The sequence below is a fragment of the Coccinella septempunctata genome, chromosome 3 (genome assembly GCF_907165205.1).
Source record: "Coccinella septempunctata chromosome 3, icCocSept1.1, whole genome shotgun sequence".
Taxonomy (NCBI): Eukaryota; Metazoa; Arthropoda; class Insecta; order Coleoptera; family Coccinellidae; genus Coccinella; species Coccinella septempunctata.
In genome coordinates this window covers 20,255,684-20,283,658 of record NC_058191.1, presented here as the reverse complement: position 1 = coordinate 20,283,658, position 27,975 = coordinate 20,255,684, and the positions used below count along the sequence as shown (strand labels likewise).

General features: G+C 36.1%; 2 protein-coding genes across 2 annotated transcripts; one reads left to right on the top strand and one right to left on the bottom strand.

Annotated features, from left to right (window-relative positions):
- Window positions 1–6,455: 6,455 nt before the first annotated feature.
- Window positions 6,456–6,953, top strand: LOC123310343. Its single transcript, XM_044893808.1, has one exon. The coding sequence runs from the start codon at window positions 6,456–6,458 to the stop codon at window positions 6,951–6,953; it is 498 nt and encodes a 165-aa protein (XP_044749743.1).
- Window positions 6,954–18,497: 11,544 nt separating this feature from the next.
- On the bottom strand, window positions 18,498–19,031 carry LOC123310342. The gene has a single exon (XM_044893807.1). The coding sequence runs from the start codon at window positions 19,029–19,031 to the stop codon at window positions 18,498–18,500; it is 534 nt and encodes a 177-aa protein (XP_044749742.1).
- Window positions 19,032–27,975: the final 8,944 nt, after the last annotated feature.

Below are 27,975 nucleotides of genomic sequence, written 5' to 3'. Positions count from 1 at the left end.
TGTTTAATTGTACTTTGGGGAAGTAGCGAACATCCTATGAACTTGTTTAACCCTTAATAACCTGAGTTTCTATTTTTTCAGAAAAAAAATATTCTAATTGAATATAAATCCTTTATTGGAGTCTACAAGACAAAAAAAAACTCAATTTTTGTTTGAAAAATATATGGTTTTTGAGAAAAATGGTGTTACATATATGTAACGCTAATAGCTACAATTACTGAGAAATAAAATAGCGTTGCCAGTGAAATTTGCGTTACATATGTGAAACACTAGGTTGTTATGGGTTAATAAAAGTTTTAAGGTCTTTTGAATTCAATGTAATATCGCATAATTACCTTCTTGCATCACGATTTTTGCACCCAACAACACAGCACGACTTCACTCTAGCAGATATTTCGCTTCGCCTATTGAATAATTTATTAGAAAATTATGTCAATTCCTAAATTGATAGATAATCAAAAATACATCTGTCGGTCTATAGATATCTTGATTAGTCGTTTGAATATTCGGCGGAGATCACGGTCATTCACGAGTGATAACGATCGAAAGCTTACAGTGACTCTAACAAGACAGTGGCGACAATTGTGGTCTCATTTTTCATAGTTTTAGCAAGAATATGGCGGATTTGGTCACGTGACGTGACGTGAGCCAATACTTATTCCGAATTTGGGATCATATCATTGAAATCTGTGCTTCTAAGCCGCCATATTCTTGCTAAATTTCCAATTGTCGCCACTGTGTTTGATAGAATCACTATACGAAAGCTCAAAATGCAGTGACATCTAACGATCAAATTTAGAATAATTTTTTGTGATTAGTGTACCATAACAATAGGTGGCGCCACTTGTCAGAGTGATCCATCTATATTTTAAGTTAATCTATGGTAGGTACATACTGACTGTGACGTTGAAACCCAGATGTTTGCCCTCTCATAATAGCTGTATTTGGGTTCGGCTTTAGGAGAGTCCGAGAATGGTTCTAGAACTGCGCAGAGGATTCGATACTAGGGCGCAACAGTTTTGCGCAGTTTTAGAACAATTCTCGGACCGTCCAAAAGTCGAACCCGAATACAGCCAATTATTCCTTTTTTCACCATGGAACTTTCGTCCCTAAGACCGAAACATTTATTTTTTGAGTTGCATTTGAGTGACACAGCGAAATATAGAATCAGAACAGAATATCTAAGAGAAACTCATTAATCTGTAATCAGTGGATTTTGAAGTGGACTCGACATATTTTGTAAATTTGTGAATATTTTGGCTTTAGCTTGTGGAACTACTTTTGAGGTATAGTGTCTAGTTCTAGTTCCAGTGTGTTGTGGATATATTTGATAGTAACGAGGTGAGTCGAAGTTTTTATTCTTGAGGGAAGTGGCAAATTTACGTGTAGACAGAAAAATATAATCTAATGGGTAGAAATGTTGAAAGAATTGAATGTTGAATGCTTATACGAACCACGAATGTTCATCTCTGTTTCATGTTAATTTGATGATTTCATTAGTCATTAGTTATAATTATTCATACTATCGTAAAAAATATATTGTTGTCTTTTCACAACCATGAATATCTATTAAATGGTAGGGGGACAACAATATAAGAATATGAAACGGAATTACGAGAAAACATCCAGAAATTCAATTTTCAATAGATATTATCACCAAACTATTATAGTATGGTGATGTACTGTTATATGATATGACAACAGCAAAATTTCAATGAAATAAATTTACAGAAACGGCCATACACTCCAGTAAAGGGGACAGGAAGGAGATAGAAGAGGCTATTTCTAAATGGCTTCGAGGAGCCAACGATAGGAAATCATAAGTGTTAAAGTGTTTCCTATTCAGTGTATATATGCCTATATATCTGCTTCTTTGTTATTCAGTTTTTTTGTAGTTTAGTTCTTTTTTTGCAGGGGCAGTAGTCCAATGTTTAAATTATACTTACTTGTTATTTATTTTATTTCAATTTTTCACATAAAGATGTAGAATATTTCCAGGCATACAATGGACGAACATACAGGTACGTAGGTACCTGTAGGTATGTCCATAGGATCTTAAATCCAGTGAGGTTCGGACATTTTCTGGACCATTCATTGTACATAACTGGACGTACAATGGATGTCCGTCATGTCCATTTTGTACGTTCAATGGACATTCAATGGATATACATGTGCTGTATGGATATGTCTCAGCAACTCGCTCTTTCTTGCATATCCTAGACAGCCTCCATGACAGTGATCATGGAGGCCCATATCCATTGACGATAAAAACGTCCATCCCACAGAAAGCGTCTCAGAATGGAATATATCAAATGCCAACTGCGATCTTTTTTCAGAAGAGATGAATATCCGAATAAGAATGACAGATTTTTCATCAAACACCGATCTGTCCATTAACAACCTCACAAACATATATCCTGACCTCAGCTGCCGAAAAACATGTCGGAAGTATACGATAACTCCAGTTAGGAGGATGGTTTCGTTCCTTGGTGGAATCAATCTTGCAAAAAAGCGGTCGAAGAAAGCAAAAGAGCTTCAAGCAGATATAGACGAATCTAAAACTAAGAGGATTTGATAAATTTAAAAAAATTCAGAGCGATCTCCAAAAGAGTTTTGAAAGAGAGAAAACGCGAATCCTGAATACAATACGTCTGTCACCACAATCTCCCCGAACACTCCATCGAATCAAATTTGAAGAAATAATACAAATAAAAGGACACATCACAAACTACAAAATACCTTCTATACTAAATTAATACAATGGACCAATGACCAACAGCCAAGACATGGCGAATACCTTAGCTGAATACCACTATGATAAAACAGTGATTTCCGAAACATTTGATTGTTTCGGAAGTGATGAGCCAAATAGAAGTGAACCGGGAGAACCTATAAATTGCTCCTCCACCTTACAAGAACCTTTATTTTCTATGATGAACACAGCAGCAGACCCAGACAACATTCCTATGATATTTCTGAAACATCTTCATGCAGAAACCTTATCTAAACTCCTAGAAACTTAAGGGGTGTCCTCAAAGGTGAGCCTTTTTTTTTGACAGGTAATAGGACTCCTCAAAATACGTCATGGTACCAAAAATCGTTTATATAAAATATAAATACAGTAATAGCTGAGTATTTCGAAACTAAAGTTACTCGAAAATCTGAGAAATTCCCGGTCCGGATCTGCATGCATACTCACGGTATGGTTTCTGTAGTGCTTCGGATGAAATGCTACCGTGCTACAGAATGTGACTGCATCTTGGTAATTGCATATGGGTAGTCACATTCTGCAGCCACTGCATGGATCCGACGCACTACCGAAACCAAACCCTTAGGCCCGGTGTACTCACCCGGTTTTTTAAGTTGCGGTGCCGTTGCGGAGCCACTCTTGCGGTCTGAGGTACAAAGTATCAAATGGGAGGATGTACACTACCGTCTCCACCCGCCGTCCCGTTGCGGTGCTGGAACGGCCATAGAATGGTCATTTTTACAGGCTCCGCAAAGACGCCGGTGTAGTGTGCATTGAATTGATCCGGTCCCGCAACGGTGTCGCAACTTAAAAAATCGGATGTGTACACCGGGCCTTATGCATAGGCTGGTACTGTAACCGTTAGAGTCAGCGTATGATTTTTGTGAATTTTCGGAGTAACGCAAAATAGTTGAAAAATGCCTCACGTTTACTCAAACAATGAACTTGTTGACATGATTTTAATTTATAGTAAATTCAAACAGATTGCCAGTGCGGTTTGCAGGTTGTGCAGAAGACGATTTCCGTTAAGAAATCACCCAACTCCTCGGATATTCATAATTTTGGTGCAGAGATGTAGGGATACTGGACGTTTGTACGAAACCCGGGGAGCAAATGTTGGCAGGCCTGTAACATCGCAAATGGCAGGAATCGAGGAGCAGATTCTGGACATAGTTGAGCAAACACCGAAAACAAGTACTAGATCCATAGCCAGGGTCGTCGGAGTGGGCCACAGTAGAGTTAGGAAGACAAGAGCAATTGTACCCCCACCATTTCCGGAAAGTTCAAGCACTCCAACCAGAAGATCATCCTCGAAGAAAATAATTCTGCCTGTGACTTTTGAATCACCAATATCTAACAACATCCATTCTGTTTACTGACACTTTCCAAGAAATGGAGTGAATTTCCACAATACCCATGTATGGTTTACAGAACATCCTCACGCTATCAGAAGAGAGATTTTCAGCAAAGGTTTTCCTTGAATGTCTGGATCTGACTACTGTGTGGAATGTTTATTGGACCATTTTTTCTACCACCACTAATGTCAGGTGAAGACTTTCTCCATTTTCTCCAGAACAATTTGCTAAGATTACTGGAAGATGTTCCTCGCAATATTCGGCAGAGAATGTGGTTGTTACTGGATGGAGCAGCACCCTACTTTCGAAGAAACGTTCGAAATTATTGAGCTGTCTTATATATTTTTTTTAAGATATGGCCTTTTCATGGGGGTATTTTTCCTATGCTTAGTTCAAACTTATAATGATTATACCTTTCAGAATAAATCACCTAATGAATTTTGAAAAAGAATATACAAATTTTCTATAAATTCTTGCGCCGAGAAGAGATCGCAAAGGAAGCCGAGCAATTTATTTATTTGGTGAAAACATTCTGACTGAATCCATATGGCATCGTGATGCATCACAGGTGATATGATATCCAAAGAGACATATACTACGATACACAGTAGTATCAAGATATTGTTGCCCAAGGCTTTTGAATGTTTTTTTATATTGGATATTTCATATGAGCAACTGCCGGCGAAATGATCTCTTTCATCGGTTTTCCGCTCAGTGGAGACAATCCCATATTATACCTATCAAGAAACCAGGTAAATCCTCCCTCACCCAACACGTTCAGGCCAATCTCTTTGACATGCACCCTATGAGGGATATTGGAAAAAATGGTTAATCAACAACTCATGTGGCATCTGCTCTATCCAACCCAATCAGGCTTCAGGCAGAATCGAAACACCACTGACAACCTTGTAATTCTACAAACAGAAATTGCAAACGCCTTCGCAACTCAACAAGACCTAATTGCCGCACTTATAAATATAGATAGTGCCTTTGACACCACAAGCCGCGAAGCTATCCTAACTAAATTAAAAGATATCAACCTCAATTGCAATATATACCCTTTTCTGAAGACCTTCCTAACTGATAGAATTTTCAGGCTAAAAGTAAAAGGTGAAATGTATGCTTCTTACACCAGCCAAAACGGCATCCTTCAAGGTTCCGTCTTAGGCACCACCCTATTTTTGTTAGCCATCAACATAAGCAACATCATCAAAGCCTCAATAAAACTAGTTTTATATACTGACTACCTCTTACTGTTCTGTTCAGGTAAAAACACAAACAGTACGTGTAAACTGTTACAGAATACTCTTGATTATATCACTGCTTGGGCCAAAAACATCGGATTCAACTTCTTCCCCTCAAAATAAAAAAATTCGCTCTACTGAAAGACAACTGTGCAACCTCACGTTACAATTAACGGCCTACCTTTGTAAATAGTTGACCACCCAAAATTCTTAGGAATGAACTAATATCAGAGACTCAAGACATCAAGAACGTCAAAGGCGAATGCATGAAAACTATGAACATCCTTCGAACCCTATCTCACCATCACTGGGGATGCGATGAAGAAATTTTACTGAGAATCTACAGGTGTGTAATACGGTCGAAGCTAATCTATGTTAGTATTCTCTATTTTACATCAAGCAGAACAAATCTGAAATCACTGAATACCGTACCCAATACCGCGTTGCGAATTATCTAGCCCATCTGAGAGCCTTCACTTAGAAGCGCAAGAAATTCCTCTCAACTTTCGTCGACAACAAATTCTTCTATAGTATGCCTCCAGGGTGCTTGCTATGCCGAACCATCCCGCATAATATGATTTAATGAAAACATCAAATTGCCCCACTGCTTCTCGCCTTATGACGGTGCCCCCAATTCCATAGCTCGTCCATCAACACTCAGAATGTATAGATTTATAACTCTCTAACTCCCAATTCTAAACATGCCCCTGGTCCAGATATTCACCGAAGATCAATACAGTCTTACACCGATACAATGAACAGAAAACTCATATCCCACAATTCTAAAACAATCTTTCCTTGAATTGAAAAACAGTGAGAAATTTGATGAGGAATTCTACACTGATGCGTCTAAAAATGAACAAGGAGTTGCATGCTCAATAATGGACAAGCACAATAATCCTTCGGTAGCGGGTAGATGCTCTCTCACGGTCCCGGTGGAGGAATATCTACTTCAGGAAAGCGATCCTGCCCACGCGAGCCGTGGTTTTCCCCTCAACTCCTAATGCCGAGGGGAACCATGTCCAACTCAGCATCCTACCTAAAAATCCCCTAAATCCTTCCATAACCCTGACCACTCGTCAACCCGTCTGGCCAGCGTGACGATTTATGGCTAATTACCTCCAAATGAGTTGTACAACGTACAGAACTGGTCCCCAGGTGGGTGTTCAATCCCACACCCTCAAATGGGTCTGCCTCGTGGAATCTGGGGGAGGCAGAAGCTCATTCAAACAGAAACGGAAACATAAAACATTGAAATTATTCATTGCCACCGTCAACGTAAGAACTTTGAAATCGCAGGAACGTCTCGAGGAACTAGAAGAAGAACTGACGCAAATCAACTGGGACATCCTAGGCTTGAGCGAAACAAGACTGTTAGAAGAAAAATGCACAATTCTACATTCGCGTCACATGTTCTTCCAAAACAACAAAGACACAAACCCACATATCGGAGGCATCGGAATACTTGTGAACAAGAGAATAAAGCATCTGGTGACAAAAATTATCGCAATATCAGACAGAGTAATTTATATAGTAGTACAAATATCCGAGGGGTACACACTACAAGTCATCCAAATATACGCTCCTATCAGCAACTCAAGATGAAGAAGTTGAAAGAATGTATGAAGACATTTCAACAGCAAAATCTGAAAGATCACATTTCAAAATAATTATAGGTGACTTCAATGCCATAGTGAGAACTAATAGCATCGACAATATACCCAACAGAGGAAATTTTGGTCTGGGAACTTCAAACGAAAGAGGAGATAGATTGATTAACTATGTACAACAGAAAAATTTATATTGCATGAATACATTCTTCAAGAAACCAAATAATAGACGGTGGAAATGGATAAGTCCAGACGGGAGATCCAAGAATGAAATTGACTTCGTGTTATCCAATAACAAATCGATTATCAAGGATGTTTATTTTATTTATTTATTCAGCCTATGGTCTACTCGAACATTCATGAAAAAAAAAGGAAGAAAGAAAGGAAAGTAAATACAGGTACACACAACACAACACTAGAACACACTTCACAACTACACGCACAGTCATTGTCTCCACTATCACAGCTCCAGGCATAGCTGTTCAAGCCAGTAAATGGCCTCCGGTGTCGCGTGCAACAAGTCGTCGCCTGTTCCAGGAAAGGTTGTTAGCGGGCATTTATAGGTGATGTGATCCATTGTTTGGGAGGCAGTACCCAAAGAGATGGAAAACTGCAGAAATGATAGTTTTCAACAAGCCTGGAAAGGAACGGAAATTTCCTCAAAATTATAGACCAATCAGCCTACTATCAGCACTAGGAAAAGTCGTCTAGAGGGTTATCGCCAAAAGGCTGAATGAGGAAACAGAAATGTTGAACATAATTCCACCCGAACAATTTGGATTTCGACGAGAACACTCGACTGAACTCCAATTACTACGGCTCATAGAATACGTCACCGAAAGAATGCAGACCAAACAGGCCACAGGATTAGTTCTGATGGATATCGAGAGAGCTTTTGTTAGAGTATGGCACGAAGGCCTAATCTACAAGATGAAAAAAGCAGGATATTCGACCAAGCTATGCAAAATTATAAGGAACTATCTGAGGAATAGAAACTTTTACGTGAAGATAGATGGAGCAACCTCTCAAAGCAGACAATTGGAAGCAGGAGTGCCTCAAGGATCGGTACTTGGACCTCTGCTTTACGTAATATACGTTTATGATATCCCGAAGAATGCTAGAAATATGCTCACCTTGTACGCAGATGACACAGGAATAGCGTTCAGACATCGACGCCCAGAGATCATACACCGGAGACTGCAGGAAGCCATAGATGAATTGCTCAAATGGTGCATCAAATGGAAAATCCAAATCAATGGAAGAAAGACACAAGCAATATTACTGCAAAAGAGAAGATTGAGGATGGAAGAAAACCTTGAAGTTGATGGAGAAGAGGTTGAATGGAAAAATGAAGCAACATACCTAGGAGTGACGCTTGACAGAGGACTTACATGGAAAAACCACATCAAATGTGCTGTTGATAAAACAAAAGGCGCAATGAGTAAACTTTATCCACTCATAGGCAGAAGAAGTCATATGAATAAGAACATCAAGTTGACAATGATTAAAACTATTGCGCGACCACAACTCACATATGGATCGGCGGCATGGGGCTTCACAGCCAAGACCCACATCAAGAGAATACAGGCCACTGAGAATAAACTCCTTAGAATGGCGATGGACGTACCCTGGTTTGTTAGGAACAAACAAATCTACAAGGACTTGGAATGGGAACCAGTTACAGAATTTATGAAGAGAAAGGCGGAAAGGATATTCGACAAAGCCAAACAACATCCAAATGAGGAACTACGAAGATTAGTCGACTACGATCCAACGGAAGAAGCTAGAAGGTCAAGAACCTACCACCGAAGACCGAGAGATCAGTTAAGGATTTAAATGTAACCAAGGAAGAGCTTAACCTATAAAAGCTATAGGCAGCATACAACTATCAACACGACTATGATCGTGTGAGAGTCCAGAAACCATAAGAGTCAACTGGTTAATAGGCAAAATGCCCGGAACCTATGAAGAAGCAGTTAAGGTATTTTTGTGGGTCTCGAGCTCAGAGAGTGAGAATCCCCACACTGTTCCCCCTCAGCAGAGGGTGTGTTCGTCTGTTTTGCAGATTTTCCCCCTGCTACACCAAAAAAAAAAAGATATGTTTTTCTGATTCTCAATACATGCTCACAATTATTTACATTACGTATTTCCAATACAGTTTCTTTGGAATATTGCTGAAGTTGCCATAAAACTTAGCTATATCCCTCCCGAATGTTCGTTCATCTGATTTGGTTCTGCCACAAATTCCAACAACACTGAATTCTTAGCTATAATAATTCTTGATTGTCCATACACCAAACTGAACTTACTGAACGACATGTTAAATAAATGAATGTTCTACACCCTTTCTCGAAACTAATACATTTTCACACACCAATAATCGCTTATAAATACAACAACTACGTAAGTCATAGGAAAGTATTCAAATTATGTATTTTCAAATATCAATTGACAATGCTCTGCCAAATTCTAAACAACGCTACCTACAGTGGAAAAAACGAAACTGATCCCATATTCCCACGAAATTAAAAACAAAATCGAATCAGTGAATACACCAGAGTTTTAGACTACTTAATTGTATCTTTTGTTTGACATTAATTGTCAATACATAGAAACAGAGACTGCATAGAAACGTTGATTCATTTAATTTTGAAATGATCGGATGACAGTTTCTTCTTCAGTAAATTGATCCAAATATGATCTATTCCAACCGAACAATTTGCCAAATTATTATTTTGATCCAATAAAATACAAGTAGCCTCTTTCATCTTTCGTTTATAATTTATTTATTTATTAATTTATCTCAATTTTAAATAATGATCTGGCTCCGTCATTGAAATTTTAGTGTTATTCCAATCCATCATGTGGTCTCCTGTATTAGACCAAACATGATCTGCGATCTGGGATCTATTAATTTCTCTATTTTTAATATTATTTTTATGTTCGCGTTTTCTTATTTTTACAAGTCTAGACGTTTCACCTGTATAAGTTTTACCAAAAATCTCGGAATGTTGTAAATACAATTTTTTGATTTTTGTTTTTGTTCAAAGGTTTAGTTTTTGTTAGTATAGATCTTAAATCATTTTGCATTTAAAAACACTTCTTATGTTGAATTTGGAACCGATTCTTCTTATTTTTTCTGAAAGGCCATTAACAGAACGTTCAATAAATTTGGTTGTTCTTGAAGGTTTTTTGGTTGTTCCTGATCATTATTATGACTTAATATTGTTTTTCAATAAAATTTGTCGGGTATTGATTATCCCTAAGAAATTTTTTAATGAAGTCAATGTCATTATTTCTAATTTCGGGTGTAGATGGAATTAAATTAGCTCTATCATAAAGTGTTTTGATAATACCTCTTTTGAAATAACGGGGAATGTTTACGAGGCGATCATTCATAATCTTAATCGATCACCGAGTATCTCTAGGGCTGTTTAATAATTGTAGTGTGAATGAAAATTTTTGTATATTTGTATGGATGTTTGAGATAGGAAACCATCCTTACCGGTATAGAAAAATTCAGCTTCGTCATGTTTATGTGTGAAATTTTTTTCACAAGTGAAATGATCCCCTGAAAATTTAGTTACAACTACCTAGAGCACCCTGATTGATTTTTTCGGGCAATATTGAAGCCGGCTTACTGTTTCTTCTCCCTACCTAAAGCCGCAACTGTTCTGAAATGTTCGATTTTGAAAAAAATATGACAAGGTCAAATTTTGTGATAGGTCAGCCTTGTTATATTTTTATAGTGTATGATACCCCACGATCGAAAAGGATTACGTTCTGACAATCAAACGATTGTTAAAAGCAACAATCATTTTCATAGAAGCCTCACGATAAATTCACTTGGGATCAGTGGCCGAAATTTCAAGTGAACTTCCGTTGAATTTTATGTTGCTTCTCACTATGCTGATGTCGCAGATTTTCGAATTCAATAACCTGACCAGCCAGTCTTATAAATTCGTGAACGTGAACGTCAAAACAACAAGAGTTTTCGTCGAACGAATTAGTTGAACCCGCAGTTAAGAATTTCTTTGGATCTCAGAATGAGGATATTCCCAGATGGAAGTCATCCTGCCTGCATACGCGTATAACTAGCGTTTCCGGTGATTCTCTCTTTTTCTACCAGAATTATGGCCCTCGTCCAAATCACGCGGTGCACAACCGGCCGTCTCTAGAGGACGAGTGAATGAATGAGAATGTCTGATATGATCAAATGTTATATTTTCATATCCGAAATGTAGGAACAACGACTCACGAATTGGTATTTATGTCTGTTCAAATTTCAATGTTTATGTTGGGTATCTTTGTTACTGCAGTATATATTTTCATTTCGTGCCATTATGAAATTATTCCAGCAGATGGCATTCACATTTATCAGATTCCTTTGAATCTTACAAATATAGGGACAATATATCGACGAATTAAAGACATGTATTTCTTTTCTCCAAATACAATCATAAGTACCTATTCATTACTTTATAGTGAAAAAATATATAAACACCAATTAATTTCCTAATCTAACATCATTAAATCATAAAGGCGACAATTATTTAATGTTTAATTCTACATGCCGTTAATTCATTTGGGAGATGAGATTATTTTCCGAAACTTTCGGTACCTCTAGTATTTGAGTGTAAAATAACTTGTCGGAATATTTTGCTCCGTAGTAGTAAAAGTTAATAATTCTCAATGATCGAGGTATGCAGAACTCCCATCACATTGGGATGCTTGCCAGGAAAGCATGTGGCGTTTTATGAACCATCCATTCATTATTTTGTACATTGTATTTATTGATTGAGGAATTATTCAATTCCTTCGATTTGGACGGATGTATTATTATTATTTTATTTGAATAAGCGCATTGTATTTCCCGTGTTGCTTATGATGAATAAAATAACTGATTGATTTGGGGCAGACTGAAAAATATCGGATCTGAAAGCTAGTTAGAAAATAAATAAGAACGGCATTCAAGCCATTTAATGAATATGATCATTACAGATTATTGCATGCACTTGACCTTCAAAAACTAGGACTTAATCAAAATATATTATTTTGAATGAAAGAAAAAACATTGAAAAATTCACACAAGGTCCATTATTTTCAGTCTTGAAATAGGTATCTGTACCTAAGGTCCAACCATTCCAAATCGAACTCGAACCAGAGAAGATTTCATAGTTACTTGTAGTGTGATATGCAACTATACAGAGGATGGTTGTTGTTTTATTCAGTTTCTCAAATCTACATGCCCTTATGTAAAATGTTCAAGGTTTAAAATTTTAATTCTTATGCTCCCTTCAAGCTTTCAAGATGGGAAATAATGAATCGAAATAAATCATGTAGTGATTGTGTCATCGTTCCACCAAAACAACCAGAACAAAAAAACTTCCTTGTTTTTTATCTAAATCATTTCCAGTTGTAATTCCGAAATGATCAATTGAAATTCAGATTAATCAAATTTATTTCAGAAATCGTCAACTCTATTTCAGATAAGTCAATTTAATTTCAGAAATGGTCATTTGAAATTCAGTTTATTCACTTTTTTTTCAGAAAACATCAAATGTGATCCAGATTAGTCGATTTAATTTCAGAAACCATCAATTGTAAATCAGAATTGATCATTTGTAATTCAGAAACCGTCATTTGTAATTCAGAAAGTACGATGATAAAAGTTCATAAATAGATATAATGGATTTCTTTCTGAATTATAATGGATATTTTCTGAAAGTTCGGAAGAGTACGATAATAAAATTCAATAATTTAATGGATTTCTTTCTGAATTACAATTGATATTTTCTGAAACACATTTGACCATAGTTTTATTAATCGCATTTGACGGTTTCTGAAATACAAATGATTAATCTGAATTACAATTGACGGTTTCTGAAATAAATATATGTGACTAAACTGAATTTCAAATGACCATTTCCATTGATTATTTCTGAATATATGTACAATATATTCTTTTGATACAGAGCATTACAATATTTAAAGGCAAACAATAATGCATGTGTATGAGATACAGTTTTAGCAGAGGTTAGCTTAAGCGGTGTACCATATAATTTGGTGTATGATACAAGAGCTTAGGGAAAAACCTTAGTGAAAAACCCTTTCTCTCCGTGAGTGTAGTGGATTGTAAGAAATGAAATTGTTCACATAATAAGCTGAAATATTTTATATTGAAGGGCATCTCGCACTGCAAAAATTTATCCTTTCTTCAACAAAAAAGAAAATCCAGAAAGTCGTCTTCTCCAAGACACCAGAAACTTTCTGAATTACAACTGGAAATGGTGTAGTGCTATGCGAGTGCATATTTGATCTCACTACATCATTTCACAAGATTTGAAGCTAGATGTACTGATGATGGAATTCGCTGTAATCAAAAATTTCATTAGTAAAACTAGTGCGCATATATAGGTTGCTTATTATAAAAACGGAGCAGTAATTTCAAGATATCCTAATTCATATTTGCTCTTCTATGTGATACACTCCAGCACTAGTTTTACCAATAGAAAACCCTATATGTATAATGAATAGAGACTCAATTGCGTTTCTCTGAAACAATAGAGGGAATCTTTATTAACAATATCAAAACTCACAATATAACAAACCTGAAACAATAGAGGGAAACAACATTTAAAGCCTCTAATTCAACCTTCTGAAACTATTTATTATGACGCTTCGAAAAAACTTCAAAGTGTCAGTTTGGCCATTCCAGGTAACACGAATATAATATTTAAGAAAAGCTTTTCTTTCCGTGATTGTGCTGTGAAGCACGTGTCGATAGACACGTTAAAGTACCTACTTATAATACATATGTAAAGAAAAGCGTTATAATCGCGAAGCTTTTCTTAAATATTATATTCGTGTTACCTGGAATGGCCGAACTGACACTTTAAAATAAATTTTGAAGTTTTTTCGAAACGTCATAATAAATAGTTTCAGAAGGTTGAATTAGAGGATTTAAATGTTGTTTTATAATGAATAGAGACTCAATTGCGTTTCTCTGAAACAATAGAGGGAATCTTTATTAACAATATCAAAACTCACAATAAAACAAACCTGAAACAATAGAGGGAAACAACATTTAAAGCCTCTAATTCAACCTTCTGAAACTATTTATTATGACGCTTCGAAAAAACTTCAAAATTTATTTTAAAGTGTCAGTTCGGCCATTCCAGGTAACACGAATATAATATTTAAGGAAAGCTTCGCGATTATAACGCTTTTCTTTACATATGTATTATAAGTAGGTACTTTAACGTGTCTATCGACACGTGCTTCACAGCACAATCACGGAAAGTATAACCGAATTGAACTTATTCAAGCGTTAACGAAGAACCATCTCATAGAAATAAGTTATCTGCTGGAAGCAGGTAGTAGATCGATCATCAAAATTAATTCCAATGTACGAACGGATTTTATTCTGACTGAACAAATATACTCCATTCACTTTTATTTAAGCACTCGTTTGGCCATGGAAATTTGACACATTTCACTCTGTATAGTACGAAAATTTGGGGTTATGAACCTCGTCTAAACATTTTTGGGTTTTAAATCAACGTTATGTTGCCCGCTCTACGTAAAGTTTCTGTTATTACGTATTTTATCACAATGTCGAATCTCTTCGGAAAATATGTGACGAACATAAAGGAAGAATGAAAAACTGATTGAAGGCATACCAAATCCAGTTATTTGCATGGAAAATACAAAAGATTAGTATAATATCATAATATGCACTAGCTTGAGGAGAGTTAATGTTCGTTATCTTCTTTGGCAGAAGTTTGAATACGTTACATCAGTTGCAGATTTCAAAAATATTAACCCGAAGATGAAATGCATATGATGCAGTGGTTGGGAATGGGTATCTCCCGAAGGAATTAACAACAAAGATCATCTTGCATTAATATAAGTAAAAGGAATTAAAGGAAGTTTCAAGTCAAGATGAACTTCACCTTTGAACAAAAATTTCACATGAATAAACAATTAACAGGACAACTGGCGCGTATTTGTGGCGGTTCATCGTAATACATTGATATAATACTAATAATTAGGTAATAATTGGTACCTTAAGACATTTACAATGTATAGGACAAGTCAAATGAAAAATAAAAAAATCAATTTTCGGGAACTTATTCTACGATGACATTCATCGAAAATCCTGTAGTAAACTTTTCTTATTAATTTACTCAAACATAAAAATCTCAAATGTCACCACTTTTTTGGGTCTCCCAATAGAAGTAAATTCTTTGTCATCCTCTTCATTCACAATCTTTCTGATTGTGGAAATATTCAGCTGAAATATAAGTCTTTTAGATTCGGATGAACTATTATATAAATTTTCTTACATTGAATATGTTCGCTACCGTCTGACGTATTGTGGATTTTAGAATATCAGGGTATAACTATATACGAATGAGCGGACCTGAATAAAATAAATAGCACTTCCTGAAACCCTGTCTCTTTTTTCAATCACTTTCGGCATTTTCGTAATAAAAATTAAAAATTGATATTAGTTGTGGCACCGGCGTTATGACATTAACGAAATTTCATGAGTGCCAACTTTACTCCGTTCTAGTTATAAAAACTTGAGAAAATTATTTCATGGCCAACCGACTGCTAATATAAATGTGAATGGAGTATAGAAGTGAAGTTTTTCGACGTGGCGTCAACATAATAGTAATATAAGTAAGTCAATCATTAAAACGACGGAAACTGTCGGAAATGAACTGTTTGCTCATCCTTTGAAGTGATATCATGCGCAAATGTGTATTGGTACCATCACTTATCAGTGATCAGTGTGGCTCTACATAGCTAGATAGTTGATAACCCATGAAAATACATGGACTAACTTTGAACGACACTCTTTTGACGTAACGTGACTTCCCATGATTACACATGATCTCATGTGACGTGATAGCAGTTTTTTAAGACCTTTATTTATTTTTTTAATAATCACTCAATATTGTTTTCAGTATTTCAGTAAAATTGTTTATGATTCATATGAAACGCCTAATTCTTCAGTAGGCGAACCTCGTCACAAAAGTGTTAATTCACTAAATTTACTCATTGTATTATTCGAAGTGAAAAAAATTGAACAACCCCTAACTCTACCGTTATATCATAGCAAATTATCTGCAATTTACCCAAGGGATTCTGAACTTGGCCCCCTTTAGCAAACAGCATGGACGAACGACAACTTCTGATTTACTGTAACCATGTAATTAAATGAAGTTTTCCCTGTTCGGATTTGAAAAACCCGCCACATCTGCAACCGTAGGCAAGCCGCACATAAGAAGAAACATAAGGGTGAATGGTGAATCAACTTTTATGTGATCAAAATCAGAGTCTGGCTCAGAGTCCCTGATCGATATTATAAATTTATATAAAAGTAATGATTTTTATTTGAATTCGGTTATGTTTATTCATTAACAATCTCAACAGTTTATAGATGGAAAATTACATTTAATATAGTTATGCTAGAACAACACAAAAGAAAATAAAAATGTCCATGTATAGCAATAAGCGTCACTCAAATGGCGATGAAAAAAAAATCTTGTTGCTGAATAATCATAGCTTCCTCCAAAAACCAAATGGTTGCACGGAGGGTTCCCATTGATATTATTGAAATATTTGGATACTCAAACACAAAAATAAAAATGTTTGCATTATTTTGATGAAGAGTCTATTGGAAAAATACCAGGTGGACTATTGTTCCACATTTTTCAGTTTAGTAGAAAGAACAGTTCTGGGAGTAATTAAAGTAAGCCAAACTTATCTTTGGCAAGATGTGCAGGGCGTGGTGAGAACAGCTCTGCTAGGTTTCTTCTCAAATTTCTATTTGAATTTATTTTATCTCATATACCGTGTGATATTTTTCACCTGACAAGTAAATTGAAATTTTTGAATACGCGCCTGCTTTTTTTTTCAACTTTTTTTCTTATGCTGACAGTAAATGCCTTTAAGAAGAAGCTTGTTGAATATCAGCGAAAAATTTACCATATTAACGAAGATATAGAAGTTTATATATGAAGCATTTTTTCATAAATCTATCCCTATATCTCCGAAACGAATACTTTTATGGGACATTTGAAACCCAAATTCTCATTCAGTTTGAGGTCCTCTATCTCCACTTAGCCGTTGTCCCTTACGTCACCAGTCACCCTGTATATTTTACCGTAAGGGTTAAATAAAACCCAAAAAATCTTTAATAATTATTATAAGGCTTAAAGTTTTAGTTTTTGTCCCTCGGACAATCAGTCCCTTGGAGAACCGAAGTGATTATCCCGTGGGATATCCGTAGGAAATCTTTGTTGTCCCTTCAATAAGAACGATTTGATAAGATTTTTACTTTTGAAATATGAACATTCTAATGCTTGACACCCTAATTCTAACAGTTGACATCCTGCGATTCGTGCGATATATGCCATATATAAAGATAAAAATGAAACTGTATGGTTTGGGAATGTGAGTAATATAATTGTTTCAACATTATTGTTGATGTTGATGTATAGTCGGTTCAAAAATACTTTTGTATAGTGGTCCAGGAGGCCAGATTTGGCTGTTTTTTTAGTCAAATTCACTAATTTCTTGAAGAAACAGCTCTGCTCTATACAGAATCGTAAACACTAGGAAATTATCCTTTGAGTGAAGTATTTAAATGTGGACAATAAGAAAAAAACCCACAATTTCATCATGTGGAAATTTAAAAGTTGATTCACCCATAAAACAGAAAACGACAAACAAGATATTGGGTGACCGGCTACCGAATGCGAAGTAGAGCGAAGATGAGCGTTTTCAATGCTAATATAATTGACAAGCTACGAATCGAGTGACGTAGCTTATCATTTAGCATTGAAAACGCTCAGCTTCGCTCAACTTCGCATTCGGTGGCCGGTCAGCCTAACAAGAATCATGATTCTTCTTTCATAGAATTACAACACATACCTAGTTTTTGGCAATCCGCACATCAGAGAAACGAGTTTCCTATGACGTCATGGAGGAAGAAATCATAAACACGAAATCTTTTCTCCTCGACAGTCCGCACATCAAAGAAACATAAAACATTAAACGTGAATCGATAAACATGAAACGCATTTCATAAAATTATAACATATGGATTTAAATGAGAATCTGTACATCAGAGAAATTTATTTCAAATGACGTACCGGAGAAACGAATCTTTCTTAAATATGATATACGAGTGTGTTTCTTGGTGTGATTATGTCCCACCACAGAGAATTAAGACAGTCAACTATGTTCTTGCTTTCCTGTATTCTATGCTTGATTTCGGTTGCTCCCAGTCCATTCCTGCCTACAACAGCACCCAGATATTTGAATCTGTCTACTTGTTCAATTGACACTGTTTCATTTATTAGCACCTCAAAACTTGCTTCACTATTCACTTTTGGTACTCCATATTTAGCCTCTTTATCATGAACTCCAGATTAAGAATCAAGAATCCTGTGCGAGAATTACTTAATAATATGCAAAACTTAAGGTATACAATTTATGATCCCCGATAGGTATACCCACCTCTTCACAACTTCTCTTCCACGCAGTCAACGCCACCTCCACTTATAGATTGAACAGTAGAGGTGGATGTTTTTATTGGCTTCGACGACATCTGTTTTCCCATTTTTACATAGGCAGTGTTATGTCTATATAGTTCTTGGATAACTAACAGCATTTGCTTATCAACTTCCAAGCTCTTCAGTGCTTCCCAAAGTTTTTGCTGGGGTATTGTATCGTATGCTTTCTCCAAATCTATGAAAGCCATGTGTATTTCTCCTCCAGTTGATATTTTTTTCTCAGCTAGTTGCTGCAGAATGAAGAGATTGTACACACATGATCGTCCCGCCACAAATCCAGACTGCTCTTCGCCTATTCGATCCTTCATGGCATCGCTCAATTTAGAATTTAAAATTTTCCCAAAAAGTCGGCTCATACTGCTGGTAATACTGAGACCTCTATAGTAATTAGGATCTTTCCTATCGCCTTTTTTGAAAACTGACACTAGGTGAGATTGTTTCAATTCCTGGGCCACCTTGGCTACGTCACAACATCTATTCATTAGGGTCCTCAATCTACGTACTATTTCGGCACCTCCATATAATCACTTCTATTGGAACATGCCCAGGACCTGGTGATCTTCCATTTTTCATCCTCTTCAGTTGTTGTAATTATTATGTGGTTCATCTGGTCACCATCCTCTTGCTCTTCCCCACTCCCTCAACGCAGTCTCCCCTTTCTGTTAATAATGCAGAATAGTGTTCCTCCCATTCTTTTATACTTATCAAGTTTAATGATCTTATCGTCTCATTGGCAAATTGACAATATAGTTGTCAATTTGCTTGCACTTTTCTTCCCAGTATCGATCCTTACTTTCTTTTATTTTCTTCTTTAGTTCTCTATTATTTTGTTTGTATATCTCACGACTCTCTTATTCTCTCTTATTTAGCCAACAATTGAAGGACTTGTTTCTTCCTTCAATTAATATTTTTATATCATCTGTTAGCCAACACGGCTTTCTTTTGTTTTTTTTTTATTGGGTAGTGTTCCAAGAGCCTGCATTGCAGCCGAATGTAGTGAAGCCTTCATGTTTGCGTAATCAGTTTCCAAGTTATCATTCTGAGGTCTACTGTTGAGTTCTTCTCCAAGTCGGTTTTGGAATAGGTGTCTAATGCTTTCCTCCTGTAATAAATATAACTTATATCTTTTTTCTTCTTGTGAACGTTGCTGTTCATCTGTTTCTAATCTTTTGAAATTACATATTGAATTTAGATTCAAAGTATGTGAACCCTCTTGGAAAATGTAATTCGTAAGTGTATTTGCTTCAAAACACACATAACTATCAAAATTTTTTATTCCGAAAAACATTAACCTTTTTATTTCCTTTCATAAAACAAAAATGAAGGAACCGGACGAATTCATGTTTTATATCATTTTTTATTCGAAATGTGGTCTTGTTTTTATTCCTTTGGTGATATTATTCATCGTCTTCGGTCGAGATTTTAATTTTTTTTAACTTCTGATCAACTCTTTTCTCGTACTACTAATTTTTCATTTTAAACCCTCAGTTCCCACTCTCACTGAGTGTGCGTGAAAAACTGACAGACACTTCTGACTTCACGGGAGCATTTGCGGCAGAGGATAGAAGAAGCCTGTGCAGAATTTAAACAAAATCCCGATATGATAAGAAGGACAATAAATAATCTGATTTCAAGCGCTAGGCATTGGCGGTCCCTCCAAAATTTTCAGGTAGTATGAGATCGCATCTTTGATAAAAAATAGTTATTGTTTTTCTACTATGCAGGTATTTATTCGTTTTCAAAAAGTAGAAGATATTCAATATACAGGGTTACAGAGAAAGTCGTAGGTACTGAATATTAAAGGACGTTATTATTCATGTCATTTCTGATGGATTTGGTTTTATAATATGGTGTCCGAAACTCAATCGTTATGGAGATATTCAGTTTTGAAGATTTTTTTGAAATAGCTATTTATGTAACAAGTACATAAATTAGGTCTTTATGGACGAGTCCAAAAGTTTATGGCAGAGCGAGCAAAGCGAGCGAGGCCAATAACTTGGGCAACTCCATAAAGCCTAATTATGTATGAGTTGCATACAAAGCTTTATGTTCGACTGCAATGCAGAAATTTTATTTTCTGAAATGGCTTATTACTGAAAAACAGTAAGTGTGCTTTTGATTTTCTTACCTTAGTAACCAGCGACCTTAGCAACCTCAGTAAACACAGTTGTTTACTTCCTAAATTTTGTGACAAATGTCATAATAATCCAAAAAATTGATAGTGCTGGGGAAGAAAAGCGTAGAAAATGTAGCCGAAGCGCCAAAGAATCTCTCTTACCCACTAAATCTAAAAGTGCTTATGAAAATATGTATGCGGCATATAACGAGTGGTGTAAAACGAAGAAAATTGTAAAATCGACAGAAGACAGTATTCTGGCTTACTTCAATAGTGAACTGAAAGCTCACAAAAGTTCTTCGCTATGGACTACATAGATGAATCGGAAAGTACTAAAATAAGTGTTGCTACCAGAATATTGGGCCAGGAAGAACTTGCATCAAGAGTATTGCAGATCGGAAACTGTGCTTCCACTTCGAGCTTGTCTTCCTCAGGCATGCATTTTTATAATAAAAATGAATGTGTTTTTAATATTCACTACCACACTAATGCTCAGAATAGTAATTCATAATTATGTTTTTAGGTCGAATTCTAATTCTTCTTCCTTGAATAAACTGTTGTTTGCATCTAGTATATTTATTTGACAGAATGATAGTGACAGTTGAGTCCAATAAAGTGGTGTCCAATAAAGTAGTCAATTATGGACAGTAAACGAATTCATAAATAAGGTGTTTATGATGCAGTCGAACATAAAATCGTTTATTTTTGGATTATCGATTTTTTTCGAATTGGAGCTCCTAGGGGCCATTTTTTTATGTATCCAGTCAGAGGGCATGTCAGTTAATCAAAATGATCAGCAGAATCTAAACCTACCACTAACCGCTCAATACGACTGCTCCACAACGGTTAGAATTAAAGAACTTGCTACTTGTGTTTTTAACTTTGAAGCGCTTTTTTTGCAAAAACTTCATGGAACTTAGTCGGCATATAATTTTAAAAACTTCTACGTCTCTATTCATAAAGTCGCTATTCATAAAGGCATAACATTTGCTATTAAATGAGCGAAATATCGACCAAATGGCAGTATACGAAGTAGAGGGTACATTGTCAGTTTGAGGTGAAAGAAGCTAAAATAGGTGAGTGAAACAAGAAAAGAACAAGATTCTTATGATTTATGTTCGACATGGCTGCCGCTATTTCTTACACAAATTTTCATTGTTTATATCAAATTAGTTTTCACGATAGAAGTTCGCAGGTTCGCTTCCTCAGCCGCCTCGATAATCTTTTGTCTAAAAATATCGACATTTGCGATCAGCGTCATTTGGTCGTATACTAGATTTTTCACATGACCCCACACATAAAATCCATCGGCGTTAAATCGGGGCTCCTCGCCGGCCATAGTATGGGTCCACCTCTTCCAATCTATTGGTATTGACATTTCTCGTCCAACCATGCTCGAACACTTCTATTGTATTGCGCTGGGCAGCCATCATGTTGAAAGAGCATGTCTCGTCTCAATGTAATCGGCAAGTCTTCCATCAAAGAGGGTAATTCTTGGCCCTATCAAGTAATTTGATATTATGGCCATCCACACATTTAAACTGAATCTCCTTTGTGACCCTTTAATCCTTTTCTTTTTTTGGTTACCTTGCGCTTTGGGAGATCAATAATGGGCGTTATGATAATTAGCCGTCCTTATCAAAGTTCGACTCATCTATCTACATGATTTTATTAAAAAAGTTCGAATCAATCATTATTGGGCATAAATCTGCAGAAGTCCAGTCGCCTCAATAGATCCCCTTCTTCCTTTATTTGCACTGGCTTGTAATGGTAAGGGACGTAAGGGTATTGAACAAAGCTGTATTCGGGTTCGGCTTTTGGACGGTCCGAGAATTGTTCTAGGACTGCGCAAAACTGTTGCGCCCTAGTATAAAATCCTCTGCGCAGTTCTAGAACCATCCTCGGACCGTCCAAAAGCCGAACCCGAATACAGCTCAAAAGTGTGCAGTACGAACCACACTTCACATTGGGAAATACTGAGCCGTCGAGCGACAACATTTGTTGACGTGGTTGGGTCTGCTTCAAAGAGTCGTCGTGTTCCATTTGCTTCCTCGTCGTCGTCATCCAGAACACGAGGTCTTCCCATGTCAGTCCTCATTACTAAAACAGACCCAGTTTCTCGCAGTTTTCGATAAACTCTGTTAAATACGCCAATATCAGGTACTAGACGAGTAGGAAACCGTCGCAAGTATTCATTGTTGGATATTGCCCCCGCTACTACTTTAACTGCCGTTTGGTCAATGTTTCGCTTATTTAATAGCAAGTGTAAATACCTTTTTGAATAGCTAAAGAGACGTAGAAGTTTTTAAAATTATATGCCGAATAAGTTCTATGAAGTTTTTGTCAAAAAAAGAGCTTTAAAAGTGAAAACACTTGGTGAAAGTTCTTTAATTCTAACCGTTGTCGAGTAGTCGTATTGAGCTGTTAGTGGTAGGTTCAGTGGCTATTGATCGTTTTTATTAATTGACATGCCCTCAAACTGGATACGTAAAAAACGGCCCCTTAGAGCTCCAATCCGAAAAAAATCGATAAAAAAGCCAAAAATAAAAGATTTTTCAAAAAAATCTTCAAAACTCAATATCTTCATAACGGTAGAGTGGTAGACACCATATTATAGAACCAAATCTATCAGAAATGACCTGAATTATAACGTCCTTCAATATTCAGTACGACTTTCCCAGTAACCCTGTATGTGGATAAATCTGACATTGCTCGCCTCTCACGTGGTAACGAATTATAGAGATGAAAAATAATGAGTATGATAATAATAATATTCACACAAAGAAGATAATAAAAACAATTATAATAAAATTGAAACCCTTTTAGCTACTACAAATCGTTTTGTTGATATCTGAGCAATGGCATTCTCTTCCATGGACAAGATTTCAAGATCTGTCAACCTTTCCTCATGGTAGAGCTTAAATAGGTTGTAATTTACTGAAGCTCCGTTCACTTTTGGCGACAGTAGATATTAGGTGTATAGTAAGTAATATACGAAGTGCCTTCCACACATTATCTGGGAAAATCCTGCCAATCATTTCCCTTGATAACTCGTAGAACTTAAACTGGCCCTCCTAGTTCAAGGTCTTTCAGTAATGGATTCAAGCTCAAGAGTTTTTCAACAAATTGGCAAACAGACACGTCATATTGTTCTCTATCTGTTTAATTGATTTGTAAATCAGCACAGGTTTCTTCTATTATGGATCTTTCAGGAATTTTTCTTACATCTTACAAAAATGACCTACTATTATTGTTTGAATAGAGTGCCCTCTTGATTGTGTTAAGCATTGGATTATTTTGAAGAACTCATCTGGATAACTCGGTATCTATCTGCAGCTTCGTAATCAAATAATTGTCTTTTTTCTTCTTAATCGAATAAATTTGAAAATAGGATTTATTCCAGTTTTCATAGCTCTTTCCTTAGCTGTAGCTGATATGTTAAAGCAGTTTAGAAAACCCGGTAATTCCGAGCAACTGCTCATTTAACTTCGTTAAATCCATGGATAGCTTTCCAACAATGTTCACTTGAAACCAAGCACCATCGTAACTATGAACTCAAATTGCTCCTTATGTCGATGTAAAGAGAAGGCCTCTGACGCTCATCGCGTTTCATCGGGTCGCTTCGCGTTTTAATAATGTGTTTTCGGCTTTAGTCGCCTAAAGCGGCCCACAGACGAGCAACTTGGTTGGCAACTATGTTGTCAACGAGCTCGTTAAACCATACGAGGTTGAAGGAATATCAACCACCAACCGGCCCACAGACGTTCAACTTGATTGTCAACACGTCGTGTTGACAACATAGTTGTCAACCAGGTTGCTCGTCTATAGGCCGCTTAATGCCTGTTTTATCCGATTCGCTGGTAACTATGGTTAAACTAATCGACGTTTGATATTTTAAACGTTACTTAGCGGTTGACGGTTTGCACCACGAAATCATAATCGTTGTTTACTTAAATCATCGGTAGGTTTGGCAACACCACTTACAGTATGGAAAATTCAAGGGAAAAGAATTCAAGGTATTGTGAATAAATTTCTGTTGTCAAGGTGGGAAATTCGAACATTTCTTTTGGAGTTTCGGTGTTGAGTTTTGAATTCGAAGTGCGAACATGGGTACCATCAACACATCCTATTACTCTTGTGGAAGGACTGTTGAATTTGCACTTTTTCCTCATCTTTGGGCATTTTAATTGATTTGGAATTTAATTTAGTAATTGCTTATGAAAATTAATAAATAATTCTTGATGTTGTAGATACATCTAAATTTATGAAATCGGAAACAGAAACCAAGTGACCAGATTACTCTTGTGGATTTACTGTTGAATTTGCATTATTTCCTCATCTTTGGGCATTTTAATTGATTTGGAATTTAATTTAGTAATTGCTTATGAAAATTAAGAAATAATTCTTGATGTTGTAGATACATCTACATTTATGAAATCGGAAACAGAAACCAAGTGGCCAGCACTAGCATAAAACCTCAATGTAGCTAGCAATTGATTTATTGGTGCAACACTATTATTCCAGAAATATCTATATTTGTATGATATAATTAATTATTAAATTCCAAATCATTCTCCATACATGGCAACAAAAATAATACAGTTTCTTTCTTTGAACGAAATCTTGTGAAGAATGTGAGGTTGTCCATTTCTTCGAAATGACTTCTTCTCTGGAGAAAACGTCTGGGAAATCCAAATTCAATAAGGTCAAGTGCATCAAGATCATCATCAAGTAATCAGAATTTTAGATCAATACAAATAAGGTCCTTTCGTCTGTTTCGTCTGTGTAATCTGCACTGCACTTTAAATCAGCTGATTTTCGGTGTAATTGCGCAAACGAATGAAAAAAACACTGACGTTAGGTTGTCACGCTCATTGACTAATTCGAATTCGAAATATGGTTACGTTGCTCTGAAGATGTGTTACTTTTTCATCCTCTTGTAAAGTGATGAACTTATCGCAAATTTTAAATTTAATCGAATCACTTTTGAAGTAGATTACTGTGACGTCCGTGACATTAATATCCAATTTTACATTTTACACCACAGAACACTAATATTACACCTCCTCTTGACTAGATGTAAATAAACTACACCTTCTCCATATTGGTGTAAATCAGCAAACGAATACTAAAATCGAATGTAGAAAAGTGCTGCACTCTCTATGTAGACGACAGGACGTACAGAAAACACAGTTGTCAATAGGTTCTTTCGTTTGCATAAAAAGTGTAGCACTTTTCTACACTAGATTTTAGTATTCGTTTGCTGATTGAATGTTCACCAGTGTAGAGGAGTTGTAGTTTATCTACATCTCGTTTTGACTATGTGTAGATAAACTACACTGATGTAAATCAAATCATGTAGAAAAGTGGTACACTAATCAAATTTGAAGTATTCCCTGATCTCAAAAAAGGGAAAAGAAGGAAAAAGAATTTGTTTCTGTTTTTTGTTTGCTTTTTTTAAGAAAATATAGGTATTAATGACAATATTGATGAAATACTGTTAATATTTTTGAACGGTAGATATTTCTTGTGAACTTTTTTTTTATTTTTTATCTGCTTTTTCATGGTATAATGTTTGTTATTTGTTGTGAATAGATAGATAGATAGATAGATTCTTTATTTCAGATTAATTCAATTTCATGATACAAAAAATAACAAAATGAAATAGTGTCTTATATACATAAATACCATCACATCAAATAATCTCCCAAACTATATGGTTCCTTATCTATTAAAAATTTCTTTGTTTCCACCTTGAATATCTTGCAATTTTCTATTCTTTTCATATAATCCGGTAATTTGTTGAAAACCTTTATACACATATATAATGGATTCTTTTCAGTTAATGTAAGTTTAGGTTGAGGGTAACTAATATTAGCTGTTCTTGTGTTATATGTGAAATTTCTATTTTTTCTAAGGAATTCATTTTTATTTCTGTGAAGGTAGAGAAGGCATTCATGCACGTATAGGCCATGTACCGTAAGCAACGCTAGCTCCCTGAATTTACCCCGACAAGAGTCTCTGAACCTCATTTTCAAGAATATCCTGAGGATACGCTTCTGGCTCCTAAATATGGACTGCATAGAGATGTACTTGTGCCCCAGAATATTATTCCATATCTCAATAATGATTCAAAGTTGGCATAGTATAGAATTTTTTTTACATTTTCATTAACATATCTATTAATAATTCTGAATGCGAATATAACTTTGTTGACATTTTCAATCCTTTGGCCTCCGAGATAAACATCTGAAGGTTTCTCCTTTGTAGTACTTGCTCTGAATATTATTACGCTTGTTTTTTTCTTATTTATAGTAAAATCGTTTTTCATAAACCAGTTCTCAATGCGGTCATGCAGGAATCTACATCTCTCCCTCAGCGAGCCAGCATCCGCCCCAGCTATCAAAGCATTGGTATCATCAACATAATTTGTAAGTTCTGAATCTTCTATTGCATTTGTTACTCCTTCTAAATCATATACTCTAGTGGGCGTATGCCTGTTTGTATTCTTATGTATGAATAAATAAATAAATAACTTCAATCAACGCCTTAATCGAGCTTTAAACGGGAAAATTTCTGCGTTTAGTTTAAATGATGTTTAAGGCCTTATGATCAACGTTCAGGAACGATGCAACCCGGAATAAAACGTTATTTAAAAATATAATCGTTGCTTAGACAAACGGTGCATAGATTCATGGAATGGAAAATAAACATTTCGAAGACTGGAGTGAGATAGTTGCTTAGTGTCGCCAATCACAATTGAGACAGTTGACTCGGACATCATTGTCACGTTAATATTCCGTACGAAATAGGTAGGAAGTATGTAAATTTTTCAATATAACGCCACTGCCTTAGTGTCGCGCTAGACAGAGAAACATCGATGTGTGTACTACAAACAATTCATTCGTAGCACTAAATGTGCATTCCATGTATTTATGTTCTAAGGTCTGTAGCCGCCTTTAAGTTGCGTACAGACATGCTCCGATTATCGTACTGAACCGCGTCGCGACGTCGCGTACACACGTGTGGACGAAGGGTTGCAACCGCGTATCACACCTAGCCGCGTTCACGGTGCCGGCCACAGACATCGGAAATTTTCATCGGCTCGTACTGCCGCAGTTCGAACCGTCGGCGTCGGTCCAAAATCACCAAAAACCGATGTGTGTGGTGAAAAACCGTCGGGTGGATCCTTCGGTCTAAAAATCTGTCGGCGCTTGATTTTTGTTCCGTCGGTCCATCGGTTGTCGGTCCGAACCGACAGTGTGTGGGGATTTCGTTTAGAACCGACGGTTATCTTTCATTAGCGTAGT